This window comes from Phodopus roborovskii, unplaced genomic scaffold (genome assembly GCF_943737965.1).
Source record: "Phodopus roborovskii unplaced genomic scaffold, PHOROB, whole genome shotgun sequence".
Lineage (NCBI taxonomy): Eukaryota > Metazoa > Chordata > Mammalia > Rodentia > Cricetidae > Phodopus > Phodopus roborovskii.
This window is the reverse complement of record NW_026126485.1, coordinates 19,437,054-19,459,511: the sequence shown is the minus strand read 5'-3', so window position 1 is coordinate 19,459,511 and position 22,458 is coordinate 19,437,054. Positions and strand designations below refer to the sequence as shown.

The 22,458-nt window shown below is 52.3% G+C and overlaps 3 protein-coding genes and 1 long non-coding RNA gene across 4 annotated transcripts; 2 read left to right on the top strand and 2 right to left on the bottom strand.

Moving 5' to 3' along the window:
* Positions 1–4,182: 4,182 nt before the first annotated feature.
* On the bottom strand, positions 4,183–5,407 carry LOC127229913 (uncharacterized). The gene is made up of 3 exons (XR_007835149.1): positions 5,331–5,407; positions 4,586–4,682; positions 4,183–4,309 (listed from the first exon to the last, which is right to left on the bottom strand). It is a non-coding gene; the product is annotated as an uncharacterized LOC127229913 (long non-coding RNA).
* Positions 5,408–10,642: 5,235 nt separating this feature from the next.
* Junb (JunB proto-oncogene, AP-1 transcription factor subunit) lies at positions 10,643–12,430 on the top strand. Its single transcript, XM_051195000.1, has one exon. The coding sequence runs from the start codon at positions 10,901–10,903 to the stop codon at positions 11,936–11,938; it is 1,038 nt and encodes a 345-aa protein (XP_051050957.1). The 5' UTR covers positions 10,643–10,900; the 3' UTR covers positions 11,939–12,430.
* Positions 12,431–15,304: 2,874 nt separating this feature from the next.
* Prdx2 (peroxiredoxin 2) lies at positions 15,305–19,601 on the bottom strand. The gene is made up of 6 exons (XM_051194998.1): positions 19,439–19,601; positions 18,834–18,938; positions 18,598–18,751; positions 17,795–17,917; positions 17,515–17,645; positions 15,305–15,623 (listed from the first exon to the last, which is right to left on the bottom strand). Exons 2-6 carry the CDS (start codon positions 18,934–18,936, stop codon positions 15,538–15,540), a joined length of 597 nt encoding a protein of 198 aa, XP_051050955.1. The 5' UTR covers positions 18,937–18,938; positions 19,439–19,601; the 3' UTR covers positions 15,305–15,537.
* Positions 19,602–19,724: 123 nt separating this feature from the next.
* Thsd8 (thrombospondin type 1 domain containing 8) lies at positions 19,725–21,453 on the top strand. The gene is made up of 2 exons (XM_051194999.1): positions 19,725–19,898; positions 21,251–21,453. Exons 1-2 carry the CDS (start codon positions 19,751–19,753, stop codon positions 21,448–21,450), a joined length of 348 nt encoding a protein of 115 aa, XP_051050956.1. The 5' UTR covers positions 19,725–19,750; the 3' UTR covers positions 21,451–21,453.
* The last annotated feature ends 1,005 nt before the right edge of the window (positions 21,454–22,458 follow it).

Below are 22,458 nucleotides of genomic sequence, written 5' to 3'. Positions count from 1 at the left end.
ACTCGATTGCAACCCACTCAAACTCTCAGTGGCACACACCAGAGAGCTTGGAAGCTGATTCACACTTCCACAACCTCTTCTTCACACCTGGAGAGGGATAGAGGGAATGTGCTTTGGGACTGGACTGGCTTCCCGTGGACATAGGAGCTGCTGCTGGCTTCACCATCCCATATCCATCAGAGAAGTTAAGACCCCAAAGCAGAAACAAAGCTATCCTACACACACACACACACACACACACACACACACACACACACACACACACTGCCAAGAACCATGACGATTACAAGAAGGTGTAGCTATCATTTGGAACATCTAAAATTTAGGGTGAGGTGCTGCAGTGATTCTGAAGTTTAGAAGAAATATGAGAATCCAGGTATTTGTGTATGGAAAGGTGACTTATTGTTTATTTTTTGGCTTTTTTATTCTTTTGTTTGTTTTTCAAGACAGGGTTTCTTTTTGTAACAGTCCTAGCTGTCCTGGATCTACTCTGTAGACCAGGCTGGCCTCTAATTCACAGGGATTTGCCTGCCTCTGCCTCCTGAGTGCTGGGATTAAAGGTGTGCATCTCCACCAACCAGCTGGGAGGGTGACTTAGTGATGTTATGGGCATCCACGATATCAGGAAGTCAAGACTTAAGTAAAGCTAGGGAGGCAGAGGCAGGTGGGTCTCTAAGTTCGAGGGTAGCCTGGTCTACAGACAGAGTTCCAGGACAGCAAAGGCTACACACAGAAACCCTGTCTGGAAGAAACAGGAGCTGAGTGGGATGGCACCTACCTTTAGTTCCAGCACTCTGGAGGCAGAGGTAAGTGATTTACTACATAGCAAGGCCCATGACAGCAAGGGCCACACAGAGAGACCCTATCTCAAAATAAATAAGTAGATACATAACCAAATAAATAAATAAAGTTACTTCACTCTCTGCTGGGGAAGGAGCTATAACCTTCCCCTTGGGTCAGCAGGGAGTCCCAGCTTTTAGGGGGAAGAAGAGGAGGCTGTGATGTTGGCAGCCGAGAAAACCAAGGAGCCATGGTGTGGATTTAAGTATCTTTAATTCTGCAAAAAGAGCCACAAACCTTTCCCTTGGGACTGACCTCATATTTAGAAGGATGCCAGTAAATTTTAAATGTAGTGAACCTCAAAGTTTGCTGAGATCCAAAGGTCTCTGTTTGTTGGAACCAAGAGGCCCCGCTCTGCAAGTTTGGATCAGTAACTCTGGCTGGTTTGGGGATCCCACCTCCTCCTACTTGTTTCCAGGGACAGCTGGGCCAAGCCTGGGTTGTAATGCTGGGAAATGAGTGACTCAACCCCTCCCTAAGGCCACAGCTGGACCCCAGCCCATCCCATTCAGCCTGCACATCTGGACTTTGATCCAGTCACCACAGCTAGGATGGAGACCCTGAATTCCACAACCAGAGGACACCACTTCCCCACCCCCACCCTGAATTCCATGTACAATTACCATGGAAACATAGTCTTTCTGCACTCAGTTACTTTAGTTCTGTAGGAGCTCTTGTCCTGCTCCCACCCACCATTTTGTTCCTAAGTCAAGGGAAATGTGCTTATATCTTCGTAGGTATGAGGTGGTGGCTTATGATTGGGTTAGCCTCCATTTGTGTCTTGGGACCCTGGAGTTTGTACAACTGAGTGTGTGTGTGTGTGTGTGTGTGTGTGTGTGTGTGTGTGTGTGTGTATTTGATGGCTGTTGGGAAGTGCAGGGCATCAATCTGTGCATAATACACCAGTTTAGAAGATGGGTGTAGGGGCGGGAGAGATGGCTCAGGGGATGATAACTTGTGCCTGCTGAGGGCCCAGTTTGGTTCATGTGGCTCACAACCAGTTATAACTTCAGTACCAGGAGATTTGACATACTTAGGCACATACTTGGTGCATATACATGCCTGTAGGTCAACACTCATAAGGATTTTTAAAAGAATCTAAAAAAGAAGCTTGAAAAAAAGCTAGGAGTGGTGGCACATACCTGTAAAATTTGCACCTGGGAAGAGCAGGCAAAAGGATCAGCAAGTTCAAGATGAGTTGGGAGGTGAGTCTGAACATCCTAAGACACAGTCTCAAACACAGTAAGCACAGGTCAGCTTGGTCATCACCTTTAATCCCATCACTCATGAGTTCAAGCTCAGCCTAGTCTACATAGTAAGACCCTGCCTCAGAAACAACAAACCAAAAATATGGTTAGCATGTCTTGGTGGCATACACCTTTAATCCACAACACAGGGAAGGCAAAGGCGGATGGATCTCTGAGTCCAAGGTTAAACTGCCCTAGTTAACAAGTTTCAGGGATACAGAGTGAGAACCTGTCTCTAAACAAACAAAAATTCCGGTTTAGGGGTACCAGGGAGCCTCATTCACACCCCCTTGTGTTTCTCTGCATAGTTCAAACAGTGTCTAGGAGACTGTTTTTTCTTTTCTTGTGTCTGCAAACTACAGCTTCTGAGGATGATCCTTCTTTTGGGTCAGTGTCAGTGTTATTCTTTGTATAAGAAATTGTGATAATTGGTGCCTCAGATTGGTATTAGGATCTACATCTATAACCATGCCCTACTGCCTGTTCCTCAGTTTAGCAGATCCCATGTTTCTGAGAAATGGGATTATTTTATTAGACACTCTACTTGTTTCCAGCTTGTTTTTCTGTGAAAATGTGCCCTTACCATGGGTCCTGGTTTATCATACCCCTTTAAACAATCAAAGTATCTGTATGTGTCGCCTGTGGTAACTCTGTGATGACATGGCTGTCTCTACCATGTGTTTCAACCATAATTTCCATGTGAGAGGTACTTGTGGGACAGTCCAAATCACAGGTGACAGAGGCTGTTATACATTGCCTCGATGATATAGCATATATAGACTTTTGTGTCTGCATATGGTTATGTTTATATGGCTGGTGTGCTGAGAAACTGCTTCTGGGTGTAAGTCCCTGTGTGACTGTGATTCTCTGTACTCGCGGAGCTGCCTAAGCAGAGTTCCTGCTAGTGTGTCAGGTGTATTCTGTGCCCGTGTGACAGAGTTGTTTGTGTCCTTGTGTGTGGATGAGGGTGTCAAAGTCACACAAGACAGCCAACTCAGTGGAGGCAGGACATGCGCACCACTGTCGCTATCCGCAACTCTCCCTCTGGGAGGACACCACCCCGCACTGCGGGGGCGCTTGCGTCGTTCGTGACGTGAGACACGACGGAGTTCGCTGTGTGCGTGGAGCCCGACGCGTTCGTGCGTGCGAGTACAAGCCGGGGGTGGGGTGTCTGTACGCGTGCTTGAGAGCGCGGGGGTAGCTGCGGGAGCGCGCGGGGCCCAGTTCTGCGGAACCAGAGACTCTGGAGCGCAGGTGAAACTCCGAGGAGGGGGAACTGCCGTTAACCCCTTCCTGCCCGACCTGAAACTCGGGGCCCCAGGGCCAAACGAACGGGGGCTTCCCCAGCTCGCTGGGCGGGGCAGTCCCTGCTGGGAAGACCTTCCTCCAGAAAGCGGAGACAACCTCCGTTGCCATGGAAACAGCTTCCTGGATCAGCCGGGAGCTTGCTTCCTCAGGCTCTGCCCTTCCTCCCTCCGACCATGTGCTGGCTTCCCGCTCCTGATCTCTGCACCGCAGGGCTGGGGGTCAGTAGGGTCAGGGTGTGCGTGACTCAAGCCAGCCCTGGGGTCCCCAGGCCGCACTCGGCCTCACTCCCCTTGCTCTGCCTGGGTGACTCACGCCTCGCGGCTTTCCCTGTGTATGACTCAGGCCCCTGGGGAAGGGACTTTGGGACCACCCCTCCAAGGCATCCAGGGCTAGGAATCAAGTTCTGAAGACCTCGAGTGAGGGGTTACCCTTCGGTGGACAGGAGGCCAGGTGGGCATCCCTTTTCACTGACCATTTCGAAAGTCATTGGGGCACTTCCCCCATCCCTGAATTAACAGAGCCTCCCCCGGCCTGGCTCCGGGAACCCAGTGCCCCCGCCCACCAGCCCACAGGAAGTTTTGGCAGAGCCTATCTTGGCAATGAAACGGTTAAAATCGTTTTCTTATTCATTTCATTCAGGGGCTTTTTTGACTCAGAGCAAGCGGGTACCCCCTTGAAAATTTGGCCTCGTGGGGACTGGGGCTCCTACTGTACCCCACAAACACCCTGCTTAGAAGAAAAAGGGGCTGCGTAGCTGGCTTTGGGTCTTCTGAAACAGCAAATGCGTACAGAGTTCGGTTCAGTTCAAATCCACTCTCTTTCCGCACTTGTTTCCCCATCTGAAAATTATGTTCAGCTCGTTGAGGTGTTGTGCTGATTAGATGAATAATAGATGGGACGCTCTGAATTCAGGGCTGGACATGGAGGTAGGGAGGTGTTTCAGACCTGGGTGTCCAGCTGCCCAGTAGAACACTCCATGCCCCACCCACGCACTCTAAGGCCATGGGGTTCATTCTGTCCACCCCAGCCCTGGGCTGGCACCCAGGAAGTGAGAGGCGGGGCAGGAATGAGGCGGAACCTGTTGGGCTAGTCCCTTCCCCGCCCCCCACCCTCATTCTCATGCCCTGACAAGGACCCCCCCACTCACGATAATGCCCCACCCCCGCCACCCTGGACTCCTGGGTCCTGACCTGCGGGTGGCCGGAAACAACGTCTAGGGAACATCCTGTGGACGACTAGCTGGACAGACAAGAGGGTCAGCCCCTCCCAGGGCAGGGCAGACATAGGCTGGGGGCAAAATAAACATGGCCCAGAGTGGCCAGACTGCGGGGGAGGGGGGTGAAGTGGGGGATGCTCTGCAAGACTGTACACAAATACAGGGTCACCCAGAGAGAGCAAGTCCAGAGGAACAAATCTCTATGATTCGGGCCACAAGACATCTACCTAGTCAGGGGCACATAGACAAGGAAGCAGACATCTATCTGGTTAAGACACCCAGCAGTGGCCAACAGTGACAATCAAGAAAAAAAAAAACAAGGACTCTGGAGATACTCTGTGGTAGAGGGCAGCGAGAGCATACACAAAGCAACCACAGGTCAAAAGGACTCAGAAGGGCTGGGGATGGATCTCAGTGGTCCAGTAAGCTTGAGGAGCAGTGGATCGAATCCCCAGAACTTCAAACAAAGCTCAAATTCAGGATAGGTGTGACCCAGATAAACCAGCTTTGCACATAGGCTAGATGTCAGCACACAGAAGTGCACATTTGTGGTTTGACAGTCCCAGAAAGGACAGAAGCAAACTGAGAGCCTCTAGGCCACATGCACAAGCAATATTATTACTGTACAAAAACAGGAGAGACAAACATGCATCTATAGGCAGATGTGCAGAGGAGTCACAGTCACCTACATACCATGTCAGAGTGCCCCAGGCACTTACCAATATAATTGTGGCACATACATTTGAAGATGAAGACTTATACACAGTCGCCTTGAGGTTTTGTTTTTTGATTTTTTGAGACAGGTTCTTACTGTGTAGCCCTTGTTAGCCTGGAATTCAATTTGTAGACCCAGCTGACCTAGAACTCACAGGGATTCACCTGCCTCTGACATCTGAGTGTGAGTGCTAGGATTAAAGATCTGTGCCAAAAAAAAAAAAAAAAAAAAAAAAAAAAAAGGCTAGGTGTTGGTGGCACATGCTTTTAATCTCAGTCCTCGGGAGGCAGAGGCAGATGGATCTCTCTGAGTTCGAGGCCAGCCTGGTCTACAAAATGAGTGCTGGGACATGTTCCAAGCAATACAGAGAAACCCTGCCTCGAAAAAACAAAAAAGACCTGTGCCACCATGGCCATCTATAGTCAGACCAATTTGAACAAGAGGATACAGATAGTCACATTCTCAGATGCAATCTGGACAGACATAATATCTAGTGCAGAGAGGCAGAAACGAGCCACAGTCCAGAGCACATGAGCATGGAGACACCCTGACAGAAGCTATGGCTAGTAACACTCACAGACTGCTCATGAACCACACAGGGCTCATGCTCTCTCAGTACACACACAGCCAGCCACAGGCCACATAGCACACAGAGACACACAAAGCATACAGACCACCTAGGCTTCTCTCTCTCATAGGCACACATAGAACCACAAAAACCAGACATAAAATATACCCCCTCTACCCCCTGCCCCTGTTTATGTTTGGAATATATGTATAGCCATGGCTGGTCTTCGTGTGTGTGTGTGGGGGGGGGGTTGCAGGCCATACATATAAACACAGAGACTAGTCATATACTGTATAGAAACATCCAGACATTTCACACATGTAAGGCAAAACATGTACCTTGCATACACAAATCAGATACAAATATGTTAGCTATATGTATGCCTAGAATTGAGCCATATATGGCCATCCAGTAGAACACACACACACACCTCACCCTATCCACACAAAACAGAACTGAACTCTCACAGATAGGCCCACACCCCCTGCAGGTTTGGACCAACATGTAGACGGAAGCCCTGAGCAGGCCTCATGCACTCACACAGGCCCTAACAAGCCAACCACACTTGCACACCACCCCCCCATACACCCTTTGCTGAGGTTCTATAGGGCCCAGAGATGTTGGCACTTCCTCTGCCAACATTGCCCTCCCTGCCTGCTGTTCTCTGGCTGCTTCCCCTGATGGGCAGGATGGGTTGTTTTCTACTGCTATCTCTCTTAAAGGGGACACCTTGGAGCTCAGACCCCCAAGTCTTTGGCAGCTGTGTGGGAAACTCCCTCTGGGCCCAGCTGAATCAGTGTGAGGAGACAGCCTGTTTCCAAGAAAACGAAGCAACTTCCTCTCCAGATCAGGGGCATTGGACCCCTAAAACCGCAGAAATAGGGGAGGGAGGTGGCTGGCAGGCTGGGGCTTCCAAGGTGAAGACCTCTGGGATTGATTCTTAGTTTCTTCTGGCCCAGCCACCAGTCCACACCCAGGGGCAGGGACAGGAGACTGGGTGCTTTGACTTGCGGGTTCCCGCCCCAGCCTGCCCACTGGCTGACTCACAGGCAGCCCCCAGCCCAGTTTCCTGGTGGCAACCCTGGCATCGGTCAGTGGGGCCAGGGAGGAGAATGGTCACCAAACTATTTATAAGAAGGAGAAGTCCCTGGTGCCAAGGCCAAAAGCCCCAGAGAGACTATGGGTGGGTGGGGGTGAACTTCCTCCTTATCCTGAGTGGTAAGTAGCCCCTGGGCCCAGGCCCTGGGATATGGGGAAACCTGGCAAGGAAAGGCCAGCCTGGTGCGGATCTGTAGCCCAGGTAGTGTAGGGGAGGGGGCTATCTTCACACCCTCCACACTGGGCAGGCCTGGCGCCAGCAAGGCGACCTGAGGAGGTGGTGCCCAGGCCACAAAGAGTGAGAATGGTCGGGGCCTGGAACCGGCTGTACCAGCTTGGCCGGCCCTGCCCTCCCTGGTTGGCCTCTTCCCCACCCCCTGCTCAAACACCCATACAGAAAGTGTGAAGAAGACCCCACTCTGAATTTCACCTTTCTGTGCTCAACTCTGCTTCTCCAAGTGAGGAAAAAAAGATAGGCCCTCTAGAGCTTTGTATGCTGTTGGTTCTCCATAAATGCCCATCTACAGCATAGCAGGGTTCAGGAGGGAGCGAGCTCTTGTTCCATACAGACTAAACTCATTCTAGTCCTCCTAGCTCTAAGACATTATTAAAGGCCCTTCATTCCCCGTGCCTCAGTTTCTCATATGTTAAGTGGAAATTCACACAGCATGCAATTGCCTGGATCATTGGAAGTAGCCAATGACCAACTTTATGTAAGCCACTTTAGAACAGTGTCTGGTCCAGGGTAAGAACCATCTAAGTGTTAGCTATTAAAATAATAATTACTATTTCTCAGACAGTCTGTCTGCCTGTCTTAAGTATCTCCCAGTCTCCATGTCTGCAGAAGACTAACCTGGCCCCATCTGTCTCTCTGGGTGTCTCCCCTTGGCCTGCCTCTTTGCCCCCAGCCACCCACTCTTGTCTTCCCTTTCGACCCTCTTTGGGCAGACCTGGCCTCTCTCCAGGACTTCCCTTTGGCCTAGCCAGCTTCAGCTGTGGCAAGGGTGAGTCAGTGTGGCCTCCTGGCCAGTGGGACAGGCAGGTTGGCTTCCCAACATGTTGCCCTCCATCCTGCCCTGCCCCCAAACGCTTGTGGCCAGCACCCCCTCAGGCCAGGCCACATGTCAGCTGCAGTTATTAGCATGGGCAGGAGACACAGGCCTGGCAGCATGCCCGCAGACTCAGCGGCTTCTGGAATCTCCCTTGAGACTGTGATGGGGGAGGGGAGCTGTTCAAGCAAGGGCACAAGATGGGAGGGAGCACAGAAGGGTCATAAGGGTCCTTCAAAGACTGGGATGTCCCCAGCTCCTTCTTCTCTAATGTCCCTACGCTGCTGGACTTCCCCCTGCCTCCCTTCACAGCTGTTTCTCTTTGGTTTCTTTCAATTTCCTTCTGTCCCACACTAGGTGAGCTCCGAGTCTACTACGTTTGCCCCGTCTGTAAGCTTCTCCTTAAAGAAGCCTGTCTTACCAAAGACCTGAGCCTGGGAAAGAGGAAGAGATGGTACTCTCACCCCTTCCTCTGGCGGCTCCAACACTACTTGGAAGTTCCACCTGTCTAACTGGAAACCTTGCTATTTAGACCTCTTCCTTGCCCTTCCTGGAGCAGGGGAGCTGAGTTCTTCCATTTTCTCCCTTTGAGATTTTCGCCTTCTGACTTGAGTGCAAAGAAGGTCCTCAGATGAGGGAAACGTCTTAGTAAGGGGGGGGGCGACCTCTTTTTAGGAACTGTGTAGTTGAAGGTACCTCACTCACCCCCAAGCTGAAATGGGAGACGGTGAGAGAAGTATCCAGACTTCAAAGATGAGGTGGCTAAAGGGGACCCTAGTCCTGGCAGAAGGGAAGGGCACATACCCAGGGGAGGAGGCAGCCCTGTACCAGCCTGCCCAGGCGCCGGGGATGCCTGAAGGCATCATCCCGCCCCCTCCGCGCCCTGACGGGCCGGGGGCAAAGTCCGACCCAGGCCCGCGGGCAGGCGGGAACCTGCCAGGCTGGGTCCGACCCAGCCGGGCGGGACAGGACTCAGCCCCAGAGCTGTTCCGCAGGGCTGGGCCAGGCCGCCGGGGGCCCCCGGGGGTGGCAGTCGAGGCTGGTCCGGACTAGCCGTCTGGGGGCCCGGGCGCGCCCTGGGACCTGGCTGCTGCCCTGGGTTCCTGACTCCTAGTTCTCCGCCCCAAGACTGTACTGGTCCCACCTCTTCCTGTGCCCTAATATGGATGCTGGGGAGAAATTCAGGGGGGTTGCCCCGCCCACAATCCAATTCGCGGACTCCGGCCTGTTGCCTTGGTGATCAGGCCCCGTTCCCAGGCTGCATCCCCCCCCCCGTGGGTCAATGGAACAGTCCTCGGGCTGCCAGGCTTAGTAGTCGCCGGAGGCTGCAGGCTGAACCATTACTAGATGGGTGAGAGCAGTGACTCGAGGCGTTTGTAGCTGGGCTGTGACTTCCTCGGGGGTCGCTTGCCCGGGTTCCTCTTCCCAGGAGCAGAATTTGGCAGGGCCCAGGGCAGGGCGCACCGTCCTGTAGGCTCAGAATGACGAGACAGGGCCGGGCTCTTTTCCCCCTCGGGGCTGTTGCCACACTTCCTGCCTCGGTTCTCTTTCCCTAGCCTGTTTCTAAGGAAGGAGTGAGGCTGGGCGACCGCGCCCCAGCTATCCCGTCCCATCGGCTCTCCAAGAGCTGACAGGGTATCGGGCGAGCCCAGAGTGACTAAGGGAGGGCTTTGGGCTCAGGGTACAGGGTATGCAGGTGCCTAAGGACCACCCACGTGGTACAGCCCCATTTGCAAAAGACCCTTGTCTCTGGGATCCTTCAACTCACCTTCTCAGGCAGATCTCAGATACCCTACTGTCATCGCCCTTAAATCTCGGAAGCCGTGCCCTGACCTTTCTAACTCTCCATCAGAATTCTTCAAGTGGCCACAGTGACCCCCAACCTCTGGTAGATATGTTCCCATCCTCCAACTGTTCTATTACCTCAGTGTACCCAGGACCCTTGCTCACATTTGCATATTTGCTTTGCCCTCCCCACAATTCCTTCCCATTTCCACTTATAGGCTAATTTTCAGACTCATCTATGGTCTCTAGAACCCCTACTCATTTCTTGCACAATAGGTACCCCTTCCTCCCACCTGTGACAATTCCAGTCCTTCAAGCCGTTTGTATCTGGGACCTCCAGTTAAATCCCTGAGTCAAATGTTAAATCCTCCCGATTTGTCCCTTTCCTGCTTGCTGGGATCTTGTAGTATATTGTCAGTTCTCAACTACGGGTACTCTGGGTCTTTCCATACTTTTCCAAGGCACCCTCTCCCCCACTTGCTGTGTGCCAAGCTTTCATATTCACCGAGGTGTACTCCTGCAGTCCTAACCCGTGTGCCTCAGATGCCTCAACATCCCTTTGCTTCAGTGTCTCCTTCCCTGCAGCCCCTCCCCCTGCAGCCGCGCAGAGCCACCCGGCTCGTGGCCGCTGTTTACAAGGACACGCGCTTCCTGACAGTGACGCGAGCCGCCTCCTCCCCTTCCCCACGCTCTAGGAGGGGGCCGCGGGGGCCCGGCTCCCGTGTTGGCCAATCAGAGCGCACTTCCGCAGCTGACAAACTCGGTATAAAAGCTTGGGGCTGGGGCAGCGCGTTGGGGACCTTGAGGGTGGCCGGGCCAGCTTTGGATCGTGAAGGCAGCGGGGAACTGAAGGAAGCAACACCGAGGAAGCGGGCGCACCACGGAAAGAGAGACGAGGTCTAGGAGCCCGGCAACGCTTTTACGCACAGCTGCCAACTGGCCGCCGCCGACCGTCTCCGGTTCCGGAGGACGCGCGACCGGACACCGGGTCCCGCCGCAGCCGAGGACAGCTCGCCGCTCGCAGCAGCGAGGCCCGGGGCGGCCCTTCAGGGGGACCTTTCCCAGACCGCCCGGATGTGCACGAAAATGGAACAGCCTTTCTATCACGACGACTCATACGCACCGGCGGGATACGGTCGGACCCCTGGCAGCCTGTCTCTACACGACTACAAACTCCTGAAACCCACCTTGGCACTCAACCTGGCGGCGGATCCCTATCGGGGTCTCAAGGGCCCTGGAGCGCGCGGCCCAGGCCCAGAGGGCAGTGGGGCAGGCAGCTACTTTTCGGGTCAGGGATCAGACACAGGCGCATCTCTGAAGCTCGCCTCCACGGAACTGGAGCGTTTGATCGTCCCCAACAGCAACGGCGTGATCACGACGACGCCCACGCCTCCGGGACAGTACTTTTACCCCCGTGGGGGTGGCAGCAGTGGAGGTACAGGGGGCGGCGTCACCGAGGAGCAGGAGGGCTTCGCGGACGGCTTTGTCAAAGCCCTGGACGACCTGCACAAGATGAACCACGTGACGCCCCCCAACGTGTCCCTGGGCGCCAGCGGGGGTCCCCAGGCCGGGCCAGGGGGCGTCTACGCGGGGCCGGAGCCGCCTCCCGTCTACACCAACCTCAGCAGTTATTCCCCAGCCTCTGCGTCCTCTGGGGGCGCCGGGGCCGCTGTCGGGACTGGGAGCTCGTACCCGACGGCCACCATCAGCTACCTCCCACATGCACCACCCTTTGCGGGCGGTCACCCGGCGCAGCTGGGCTTGGGTCGCGGCGCCTCCGCCTTTAAAGAGGAACCGCAGACCGTACCAGAGGCACGCAGCCGCGACGCCACGCCACCGGTGTCCCCTATCAACATGGAAGACCAGGAGCGCATCAAAGTGGAGCGTAAGCGGCTGCGGAACAGGCTGGCGGCCACCAAGTGCCGGAAGCGGAAGCTGGAGCGCATCGCGCGCCTGGAGGACAAGGTGAAGACACTCAAGGCTGAGAACGCGGGGCTGTCGAGTACTGCCGGCCTCCTACGGGAGCAAGTGGCCCAGCTCAAGCAGAAGGTCATGACCCACGTCAGCAACGGCTGCCAGCTGCTGCTAGGGGTCAAAGGACACGCCTTCTGAGCGCCGCCCTCGCTCGCTCCACACGGACACCCCCAGCCTGCGAGGCTGGGCGCCCGCCCCCCACTGGGGTGAGGGGGGCAGGCGATGGGCACCGGCCCAGAGGTCTGGAGCGCCGCACACACACTGGACTCTGGCTCGCTCGCCCGCGCCCAGTCCTTCCACCTCGACGTTTACATGGCCCCCCTTCCAGCGTATTTTGTATGTTGTTGTTTTTTTTTCTGGGAAGAGACCGGATTCATATTGAATATAATATATTTGTGTATTTAACAGGGAGGGAGGAGGGGGCTATCGCGGCGGAGCTGGCCCCGCCGCCTGGTACTCAGCCTGCCGGGACACTAGGGAGGGACCTCCGCCCCCTGCCCTCCCCCTCTGCACAGTACTGTGGAGAAGAAACACGCACTTCGTGTCTAAGAGTCTATTTTAAGATGTGTTTGTGTGTGTGTGTTTGACTTTTTATTGAATCTATTTAAGTAAAAAAAATGTCTTTATTAATTTTTGTGGTCTTTTTTTTCTTCCAAGTCGGGGGGGGGTGGGGGGAGAAGAATGGGCTGCCTCCAGTCGGTTGCGTTGTAGCTCCCTCATTTCAGGTAGCTTAAGGTCCAGTATCAGCATCCAGATCTCTCATCCCGAGTCCGGGCGGGCGGGCGGGCGGGCGGGCCGTGGCAGGGAAGAAGCCGCCCTGGACCAAACGCGGAATGTGTAAGCAGCCCCGCCCAGCCGAGCGCGCCGGGGCTTTCCCCGCTGACGCGCCGGAAGCGCTGCCCATATATGGGCCTATTCTGCTCAGTGACGCCAGCGCGGTCTCCGGGCAGATTCCGGGAACCCCCTCCCCCAGCTCTGCCGGGCAGGGCCGCGGCGCCGGGAAGGGGCCGGGATTTTCCCGGGCGGGCGGCTGTCTGGGCGCGGAAAGCCCCAGGCCCGGGTCCAGGGCGCCCGCGGCGGGAGAGGTACGCTGTCCTGGGCCCTGGGAGCCACCCGAGCGGCTCTCAACAGGCTGGCGCCCGAGACCCGCCGCGCCCACGCCCCTTCCCTCGAACCTGACCCTGGCGGAGCCGAACTGCGGCCTCGGCGTAGTGCAGACGCCGTCGGGCCAACTCCCGCCAGGAAGGGCGGCGCCCGCCCGCCAGTGTCGCCGCCCGTGTGCCAGGCCAGAAGTTGGCGACTGCCAGGTCTGGTCCTGTCGGGGCAGTTGTTTGGGCCGCTGGGAGCCGCCACCGCCTTCATGCCCGGCCGCTCCTCAGAGGCTGAGACTCAAGTTCAAAGCTGCTGGTGGCTGGTGGGATCTCGCTGGCCTTGAAGCTGGAGGACCCCGTGGCAAAGAAAGCCGTACTGCTCGGGCGGAGCCAAGGAATAATTAAGTAATAAAGTGGATGGGCCTCAAGGCACTCTACATAGCAAGGCGATCAGTGATCTCTGAGTTCAAGGCCAGCTTTGTCTACAGAGTGAGTTCCAGGACTGCCAGGGCTACACAGAGAAAAAAACCCTTTCACCCACTCCCCCCCCCCAAAAAAAAATCAACAAGAAAGAACCTGACCCCAACCAAACAAAACCCTCAGTGACAGCTTGGACCACAGTACAGATAGGAAAAAAAAAAAAAAAAAAAAAAAAAAAAAGGAAAGAAAGGGGAAAAAAAGCAGATAGGGGTAGGTGAGGTGAGAGATGGCTCAGCAGGTAAAGATGCTTGCAGCCAAGTCTTAGCACCTGAGTCTGATCCCTGGACCCAGGAAGAAAACACACGCGCATGCGCGCGTGCACGCGGGGGGGGGGGATGGTTGAATAATTTTAAAAGAAAAAAAAAAAAAGGGCTGGAGAGATGGCTCAAGACTTAAGCACATGTGCCAGGGCTATTCTAGAGCAAGGAAGTTTGCTTCTTTGTGCTCACATTAAGGGGCTTACAAACCCCTAAAACTCGAGCTCCAGGGGATGCAATGCCCTCTTCTGGCCTCCACAGGCATTGTACTCTCATATGCACAAAACCACAAATAGACTTTTTAAGCGAAAGTGCCAGCAAATCCTAACACTCAGGAAGCAGGAAAATCTCTGAGTTCTAGGCCAACAGAGCGAGTTCCAGGACAGCCAGGGCTACGAGGAAAACTCTTATCAAAATAACAATAAAATTAAAAAATAAAAGTGAAAGCAAACATGATTTGAATATAGTGATGAGAGCTAGGAAGAGGATTATTAGCTCCAAGTGTGCCTGCTGGGGCAGGGGAGGCAGACTCATCTACAGAATGGACTTGTTAACTTTGCAACAGACTCAGCAGTGTAGAGGCCCTGAGTAAAATTCTGGGGCTTAGTTCTTGTACCCAAAGCAAGATCATCTGAAGAACCCGAAGAGTGTACCTGAACTGTAAAGAATCAGTGTAGGGTAGATGAACTCAAGGGAGACCCAAGCAGCAACTTTGAGAATATATTAAATTCCGGGAATAGCTGAGTATGGGGCTCTACAGTACAGTGTGTCCATGTCATTCAAGAGGCCCTGGATTCCATCCCTAGCATGACTGAAAAAACATTCCAAGGGGGAGGCCTTCCACATGTGAGCTGACAAATGAAAGCACCAAGGTATATGCGTAAATCTCAGCTGAGGCTGAAGAAGTATAGTCAAAACATAAATAAAGACACAGATCATCCCTGTTTTGTGGAATATGGAACTCAGAACGGCAAAGCTACTGACACTGACATACATCCAACTCAATGTAACTTCTGAAATACCCATCTCAGTCTAACTGTCCTTGCCCTTTGACCTCAGGAAGCAAGTACTCTTTCAACAACTCCCACTGTTGACTCTCACCCGAAATATCACACAGGAATGGGTCAGAGCCTAGACTCCACATACTTGAACTCACATGGTGACCTGAGCTTTTTATTCCCATCCAATGAGACCTAGGGACATCACAGTAGTTAAAATAGCATTTTTATGGCTGATGGCAAGATGTGGGTACTGATCTACAGACAGGACCCAGGAGAAGTAAACTGCCCATAGCTGTTTTGTTTATTTGAAGAGATGTTCTTGCTTTGTGTGTATGTATGTTCTTCCTGCATACGCCTGTACCAGAGGTTCAGAAGACAATGTTAGAACTGGAGTTAAGGAAGATTGTGAGCCACCATGTAAGTGCTGGGAATGAACCCAGGTCCTCCACAAGAGCAACAAGTGCTCTTAATTGTTAAACCATCTCTCCAGCCCTATTATTTATTTATTTATATTAATAAAGATATGTTCCTCCACTCTCAGGCCATCTGAGTACTAAGCAGTGAATGTGGTATTGCCGCCACCTTGTGGTGAGGAGAGTAATTTCAGAGCCAGTTGCACAAGCCAGCATGCAAAGATGGGAGTTGGAATCAACAGCTAGACAGCACAACACAGCCTTCCTCTGTCCCTAATACTTTATTGATTTCCTTCTATAGACCTGTGCCCACCTGGGTGGGTTCAGGGCAGGGGGTCACTATTCACCAGATTTCAGGTGGGGAATGAGAAAGCCTTGGCCCACCTCCAGCCCCTCCACAGAACATGGAGGAAGATCTAGTCTTTTTTGGACCAGCACAGGACATCCAGGTAGGAGGAGGATCCAAGAATTCAGGCTCACTGATGTTTAGCCATCTTAGTTGTGTTTGGAGAAGTATTCCTTGCTGTCATCCACATTGGGCTTGATGGTGTCACTGCCGGGCTTCCAGCCAGCAGGACAGACTAGAAAAACACACAAGGATGAACACGTGAGGCCCAGCTTCACCATCAAGGTCAGGGACAAACAGGCCATGCAAGCGCCTAGCCGACATTTTTCTGTTCTATTGTCGTTTGTTCTGTACTTTTTCTGGCCTTGACGATATGGCAGCTCTATCTCAGCCCAACTGCTAGCATCACAGATAGGTATCACCACACTCAGCTGCAAATTCTTTTTAAAATTTTATCTGCTGAAGGACTGGAGTTTGAGCACTGGGCCTTGTGTAAACCAGGCAAGTGTTCTACACCTAGCTGTAGTTACTCTTCCTTTTTTAAGGGGTCTGTGGCTGGCCTACAACTTTCTCCATAGATCAGGCTGGCCTCAAACATGCATTGATCCTTCTTCCTCTGCTGCCCCTGTGTTTGGACTACAGGCATGTACCGCCACATTTAGCCTTTTGTTTTGTTTTGAAATAGTGTCTCACTCTTTAGCCCAAGCTGTCCTCCTGTTTCACCTCCAAAGTGCTGAGATTATAGGCCTGTGTCTCCATGCCCCTCCCCTTCAACTCAGCCTTAACCTTACTAAAATTTTGTACCAGTGGTCAGTTGTTCCTTCCATATGACCAAGGTGATGTGAATGGCCTAGAGGTACAGCTCAGTGAAAGAGCACTATCCAGTATGTTCCAGGCTTTTATCACTACTAGCACACCTACGAACAAATAAGCTTTTAAAGCAGGTATGGTATTTTGTACCTTTAATACCAGCACTGGGGAGGTAGAAGCAGGCAGATCTCTGAGTTCAAGGCCAAACTGGTCTATGTAGCTAGCTCCTGTACACACAACATATCTCATCCTCCATATATATGGATATATGGATAAGGTTACTCTAACCCAACTAAGATTAATAACTTGGGATATTTCTCTTTCTTTTTTGGAGGTAGGTTCTCATGTAGTGTAGTCTGGCCCTGAATTCACTAGGTAGCTGAAGATGACCCTGAAACTCTATCTTCCTTCCCAAGTACTGGGATACTGGTAACACCTTATACCCAGTTTGTTTGTTTGTTTTTTTTTTTTTTTTTTTTTTTTGTTTTTTTTTTTTGTTGTTGTTGTTGTTATTTTGTTTCTCGAGGCAGGGTTTCTCTGTGTAGCTTTGGAGCCTGTCCTGGCTGGTCTCAGAGATCCTCCTGCTTTTGCCTCCCCAGTGCTGGGATTAAAGGCATGTGCTACCAACACACAGCCCATGTCCAAGTTTATTGTCATAGAGATTGAACTCAGGGCTTTGTGAATGCCAGGCAAACACTCTACCAAAAATGTCAAATTCCCAGCTTGAAATCCTGTAGATAACCTTGCTAATGCACTATTTTCTTTTCCCTTTTCATTTTATTTTTGAAGGTCTCATTCTATATCATAGGCTGGCTTCAATTCTGTCTCAGACTTCCTTCTGCCCTAGTCTTCCAAGATTGGCATGACCCAGTAAACCTAGCTTAAATACCTTCTGTATACCTATCAGCTCCCAACCTTTCAGCCTTGTATACCAATCCCTGCCCATCCTACACATTCCCTGCAGGCAGAGAACTGAATTTTATGGGTTTTTTTTGTTTTTGTTTTTGTTTTTAATTTCACGTGTTTGTTTTGCCTGTATATGTTTACTTGTGTACAGTGTGTGGCTGTCACAGGAGGAGACCAGAAGAGCATCAGATCCCCCGAGACTGGAGTTAAAAAATGCTTATGAGCCACCATGTGGGTACTGGGAATCCAACCCTGGTCCTTGGGAAAAGCAGCCAATGCTCTAAGTCATCTACTTAGCCTTTGTATGGGGCTTTAACACACATCCCACAATGATGCTATGGCAGACAGTAAATGTCTACAAGCTGGGCAGAGAGCTGAGGAATCCTCCCCATCTGTGAACATGCACTCACCTTCCCCGTGTTCATCTGTATACTGAAAAGCCTGGACTAGGCGAAGAGCCTCATCCACAGAGCGTCCCACCGGTAGGTCATTGACTGTGATCTGACGAAGGATACCCTTGGCATCGATGATAAAGAGGCCCCTGAAGACATGAGGGCCTATAGTGAGGAGCTTGGAGTCCCCCACTGCCAGGGCCAGGGAAGGAAACATACACACCACCCCATTAGCCACAGTGGTCCCTTTAGCCTTGAGATGGGGACTCCTGGAGCTGGGCTGAGGTCCTTGCTATACCTGTAGGCAATGCCCTCATCAGTTTTCAACACTCCATAATTTTCAGACAAGCTTCTAGTCACATCAGCAAGCAGAGGGATGTTCAGGGGGCCCAAGCCTCCCTCCTTCCGTGGAGTGTTGATCCTGAGGGTGAGAGAGACAGGGTTGGGGCCTTAGGATGTCCAGCACAGCAGAATTCTCCCCCATGGGCCTCCAGTGTGATAAGAGCTGGAGTGGAGGTACTGGAAGCAAGAGATAAAGGACTTAAAACATGGCCGGGGAGCCCCACCCTCCCCACCCTGGTGGAGGCAGTATAGCTGGAAAGAGAATGGCCCCAAATAAAGCTTCATCTTCAAGTAGCTTCACTTGTGCTGGTAGGCTCCAATAACTAGAAGTAGGGACAGCACTTTAACCAACAGCAGGGCTAGAACTTGGGCACTTGCTTTGCAGCAAGGAAACCCTGAGTTGACCCCTACTTCTGGGGAAAAAAAAAAAAGGGAGGTGGGCGGTTCCCAACATCATCTAGCTCTGGTCTTTACATCAATCCATCACTCTTGAGAACTAGAGTTTCCCGTTTCATGAAATAGGGCAAGGCCAGCCTGTCTCCTGAGAACTAAGCCTAGAAGCATCTGCCATGTCCTGTACCTTCCAATTAGGTGCCAAACGCTAATTACTGTCATTATTGTAAGGGCTTGTAGGGCTTGGGTGCCATTGTTTCCATTCTTTAAAAGAGTAAGCATCAGAAGAAACAGTTTATCCCCACAGTTTGGGTTTTCCTACACCCCGGTCTCCCTGTCCTCCCCCCGCTCTGCGCAGCCCCATACCATGCCAGGTGGGTGAACTGAGAATCCACAGACACTCCGAGCACCTCGCAGTCCAGCTTTTGGAAGTCCTCAGCGTGGTTGCTAAAAGCGATGATCTCCGTGGGGCATACGAACGTGAAGTCCAGCGGGTAGAAAAAGAGGACCACGTATTTCCCTAGGGAAGAGAAGAAAAGTTAGTTCCAGCCCTTTCATATGCGGAGCCTATCCCCACCTGGTCGCCCTCCGGACAGCCTCACCTCTGTAGTCCGAAAGCTTGACTTCCTTGAAGGCGCCATCCACCACGGCGGTGGCCGTGAAGTCAGGGGCCGGCTTTCCGATCTGCGCGTTGCCTGAGGCCATGACTGAAAGCAGAGACCCACGCAAGGCTGCTCAGTGCCACAAAAGACCCTTTGTCTTACTTTCCCAAGGTCACTCTTGGGACTGAGCCTAGACACTGAATCCGAGATATGGGAGCAGCAGCACTCATATTCACCCTCTCAGAACAAGGTCTGCAAGGCCTCAGGAGACCCGGCCCCCTAAACAGGACACAAGTGATGGGGTTCACCGCTGCCACCCGGTTATCCAGTCAGCTCAAGCGCGGGGAAAGGGACGCGAGCCCTCCATTTCAGAACCGGTTGGCAAGGCAAACAGCGAGGAGCTGTGAGCTCGGCGGATAAGGCTTGCAAGCTACGGCTCCGACCTTGGTTCCCCCCCACCCCTACCCCCACCCCCACCTGCCGCAAGGACAAAGGCGGCCACCATTGAGTATAGAAAACAAAGACCGCTAGCAAGGAGGTCTTGATAAGGCCAGAACCGCATCAGTGGGGCTACTCCCATTCGTGTGCATTCTGAGTTTCCATACCTGCGTGGGCAAGAGCCGGACACGCGCACTACAGGACACAAAGCACAGAGATCTCAGAGCCAAGCAAGCCCTAGGCCCGCGAGCATTTTATTCGCGGTCCAAACCACACTAAGCAGGACAGGGGGAGGTGGGCGGGACAGCTCTGGCGGTCGCATCCACTGAGCCTGCAGAGGGGGAGCGCGCACGGACTGGTTCACGCGCATGCACAAGGGATGGGTGGGGTGTACCTTCGCAGTCGCCTGGATTGTCTGTGCTGTGTGCTCCACGCGGAGCTGGGCCGCCTGGGCGCGTTGGGGTCGGTTGGAGTCCGGCATGGCCCGGAGCCGGCTGGCTCTGTTGCTGCCACCTCTAGTGCTCCTGGGTCTGGTGTCCCCTACTCAGGTCGACCCAGACTACCAGTATTTTGGCCAGCAGGGCAAAGGTGACACCTGGGAGCTGCTGAGGCTGCAGCGAAAAAAGGGTAAACTAGTCGGTGGCGGAAGTGATAATTTGAAAAGGTGCCCCCAAAGGCCTCACTTACTCAGCTGACTACAAACAGACTCGTGTCGACTCTGCCCAGCTCAGCATAGGCAGTGTCCTCTGGGACTGGCCACTTTTCTCTGAGTGTCTTGGTTTCTCATCTGTGAGTTGTTTTTGTTTTGTTTTATTTCACTTTACTGAAAATTTTGCTCTGCAGCTTCCTTGCTCATCTGATAACTGTAATAGACACATTTAGGAGACAATAAACAACCTATAAACATAGTGCTAGGAAGGGCGGAGACAGGGAAAGAAACTGGCCAGTCAGCTTGAGATGTCAGCAAAGGTGTGGTGAAGATGGTAGTAACATACAGCCGGAATGACTAGCAGAGTCAAATTACAAAGACTGAGCAACAGTGTCCCCAGAAGAGGCAATAAGTGCAAAGGTCAAAGGCCTAGGGGAGAGTGGGTAAAGCTGAGTGTCTTTTGGCAAAGATTTGATGAGGAAGGGTTTGAGGCCCCACCCTCTGAGAGTTCATCCCACATGAGGAAGCATCAACAGAGTTCTGAGAAGGGTTGGGTTGCACTAGGCGCAGTTGGTGAGCATCGGCCCAGCATGCAACGAAGTCCTGTTCCTTCCCCAATACTGCCTAAGCAGTGCACTCTGTAATCATAGCATTTGGGAGCTGGATTCAGGGGAACGGAAGGAAATTCAGAGTCATCTGTGGCTACCAAAGGAATTAGAGGAATTAGAGTACACGAGACTCTGGTGAAAAAAAGGAAGGAAGAAGGCAGGCAGGCAGGCAGGCAGGAAGGAAGGAAGGAAGGAAGGAAGGAAAGAGTTCTGTAAAGATGTAGGTCAGGGGTGGTAGAGCACTTGACCAAAGTGTGTGAGGCCCTGGGCTAAATCTTATCTTTAGCACCACACTGGGGGAGGGAGGAGGAATCGTAGCTGCTCCTGAGCACAAAAATTACTTTGTTGCTACAAGGTAGTGGCAGCAGTAGGGGCTTTAAGTAAATTCCTTGTGTCAATTATATCATTTATCCTTCTGTGTGTCAGTCAGGTGGCAGTAGGCAAGAGTCAACTTTGGATGTTAAGTATGAAGGACAGAGTGTCCATACTCTCAACTGAGCAGGTTGGCACAGATTAGAGATGTCAGTTTGCAGCTGTGGGCAGCTCATGTGTGTCAACTTAGACAGAGTGGTTTGCTTTCCCTAGATCACCCCCACACAGAGGCAGCAAAGTCTTTGAACACCAGCTGATATAAGGTTCCTTATCATTGTCTCTCCCTGGACAAGTCCCCTGTATGGTGGTATTACCCCAACTGGGTTTTCATGTCCATCCTCCATCTCCAGTAGTGGAAGACTCAGTCCTAGGTCCGTGGGGAAAGTGGCGTTGCTTCTGCGATCTGGGCAAACAGGAACGCAGCCGTCAGGTGCTGGGTACAGCACCAGTGCCAGTGTTCATGGATCGAGAGAACATGGTACAGTTGAGGCCCTGCCGGCAACGGGATTGTTCATCTTGCAAACCAATGGACTGCGACTGGAGGGTCTGAGCAGAGGTGAGCAAAAGAGGAGGCACAGAAAACCAGTGAGGACTGGCTGGCGGATCCAGGAGTAGTCAGGGAGATAAAAAGTGAGGTAGTGGCTGGTGTGAGGTGAGTACTTGGACCCAAAGTCTGAGGCTTTAGGCTGGTGGAGGAGCAGGTAGCTGAACCTTTCTGAAAGCTAGGGAGAAATCAGGAAAAGTTGGTGGGAGCAAGCCATTTTGGTGGTGCACACCTGTGATTCAGGCACTCAAGACAGAGGCGGGAGGATCAAAAAATTCAATATCAATCTGGGCTACACATCAAGGTCAGGCCACTTAAGGCTACATGAAACCCTGTCCTCAAAACAAAAGAAGAAAAGGAAAGTGTTGAAGAGAAGACAGCACATGACAGAGGAAGTGGGATTCAGAGGATGGACCGTGGCTTTGATGAGAAACAAGACTCCACACAAAGGGACATGTGTCCCATCCACCAAGAGAGCAGTAGAGGAGTGTGGTTGGAGTAACAGAGGGGTCTGGGAGATGTGGGGTTCCCTAAACTAGGGGAGAGCAGGAGAGGAATGGGGAAAGGGAAGGGAGAGAGAAACCTGCATGATGTGTGCTAAATGGGAATCTGCTGGGGCCTGGCATCTATAACGATTGTATAGAAGGCTTTGCTTTAATATGATTAATAAGATGGAACTGTGGAACAGGTTCAGGAGGCATCAGGAGCTGTGGTTTTTTTGTTTGTTTTGTTTTTTTTTTTTTTTGTTTTTTGTTTTTTAGAACAGGCTGGTCTCCAACTCAAAGAGATCCTCCTGCCTCTGCCTCTGCCCCCCTAGTGCTGGGATTAAAGGTGTGTACCACCACCACCTCAGGCAGGCAGCAGGGTCCTCAACAGAAGGATTTTGGGAAATCTGAATCAGAATGCCTGAGCCCTGTTAAATCTGGGACACCTAGTACTAGGAGCATAGACTATCAGCCAGGGAGACAGTTAGTTGCTGGGAGGAAAAAAAGTGTGAAGAAACAGATAGATACC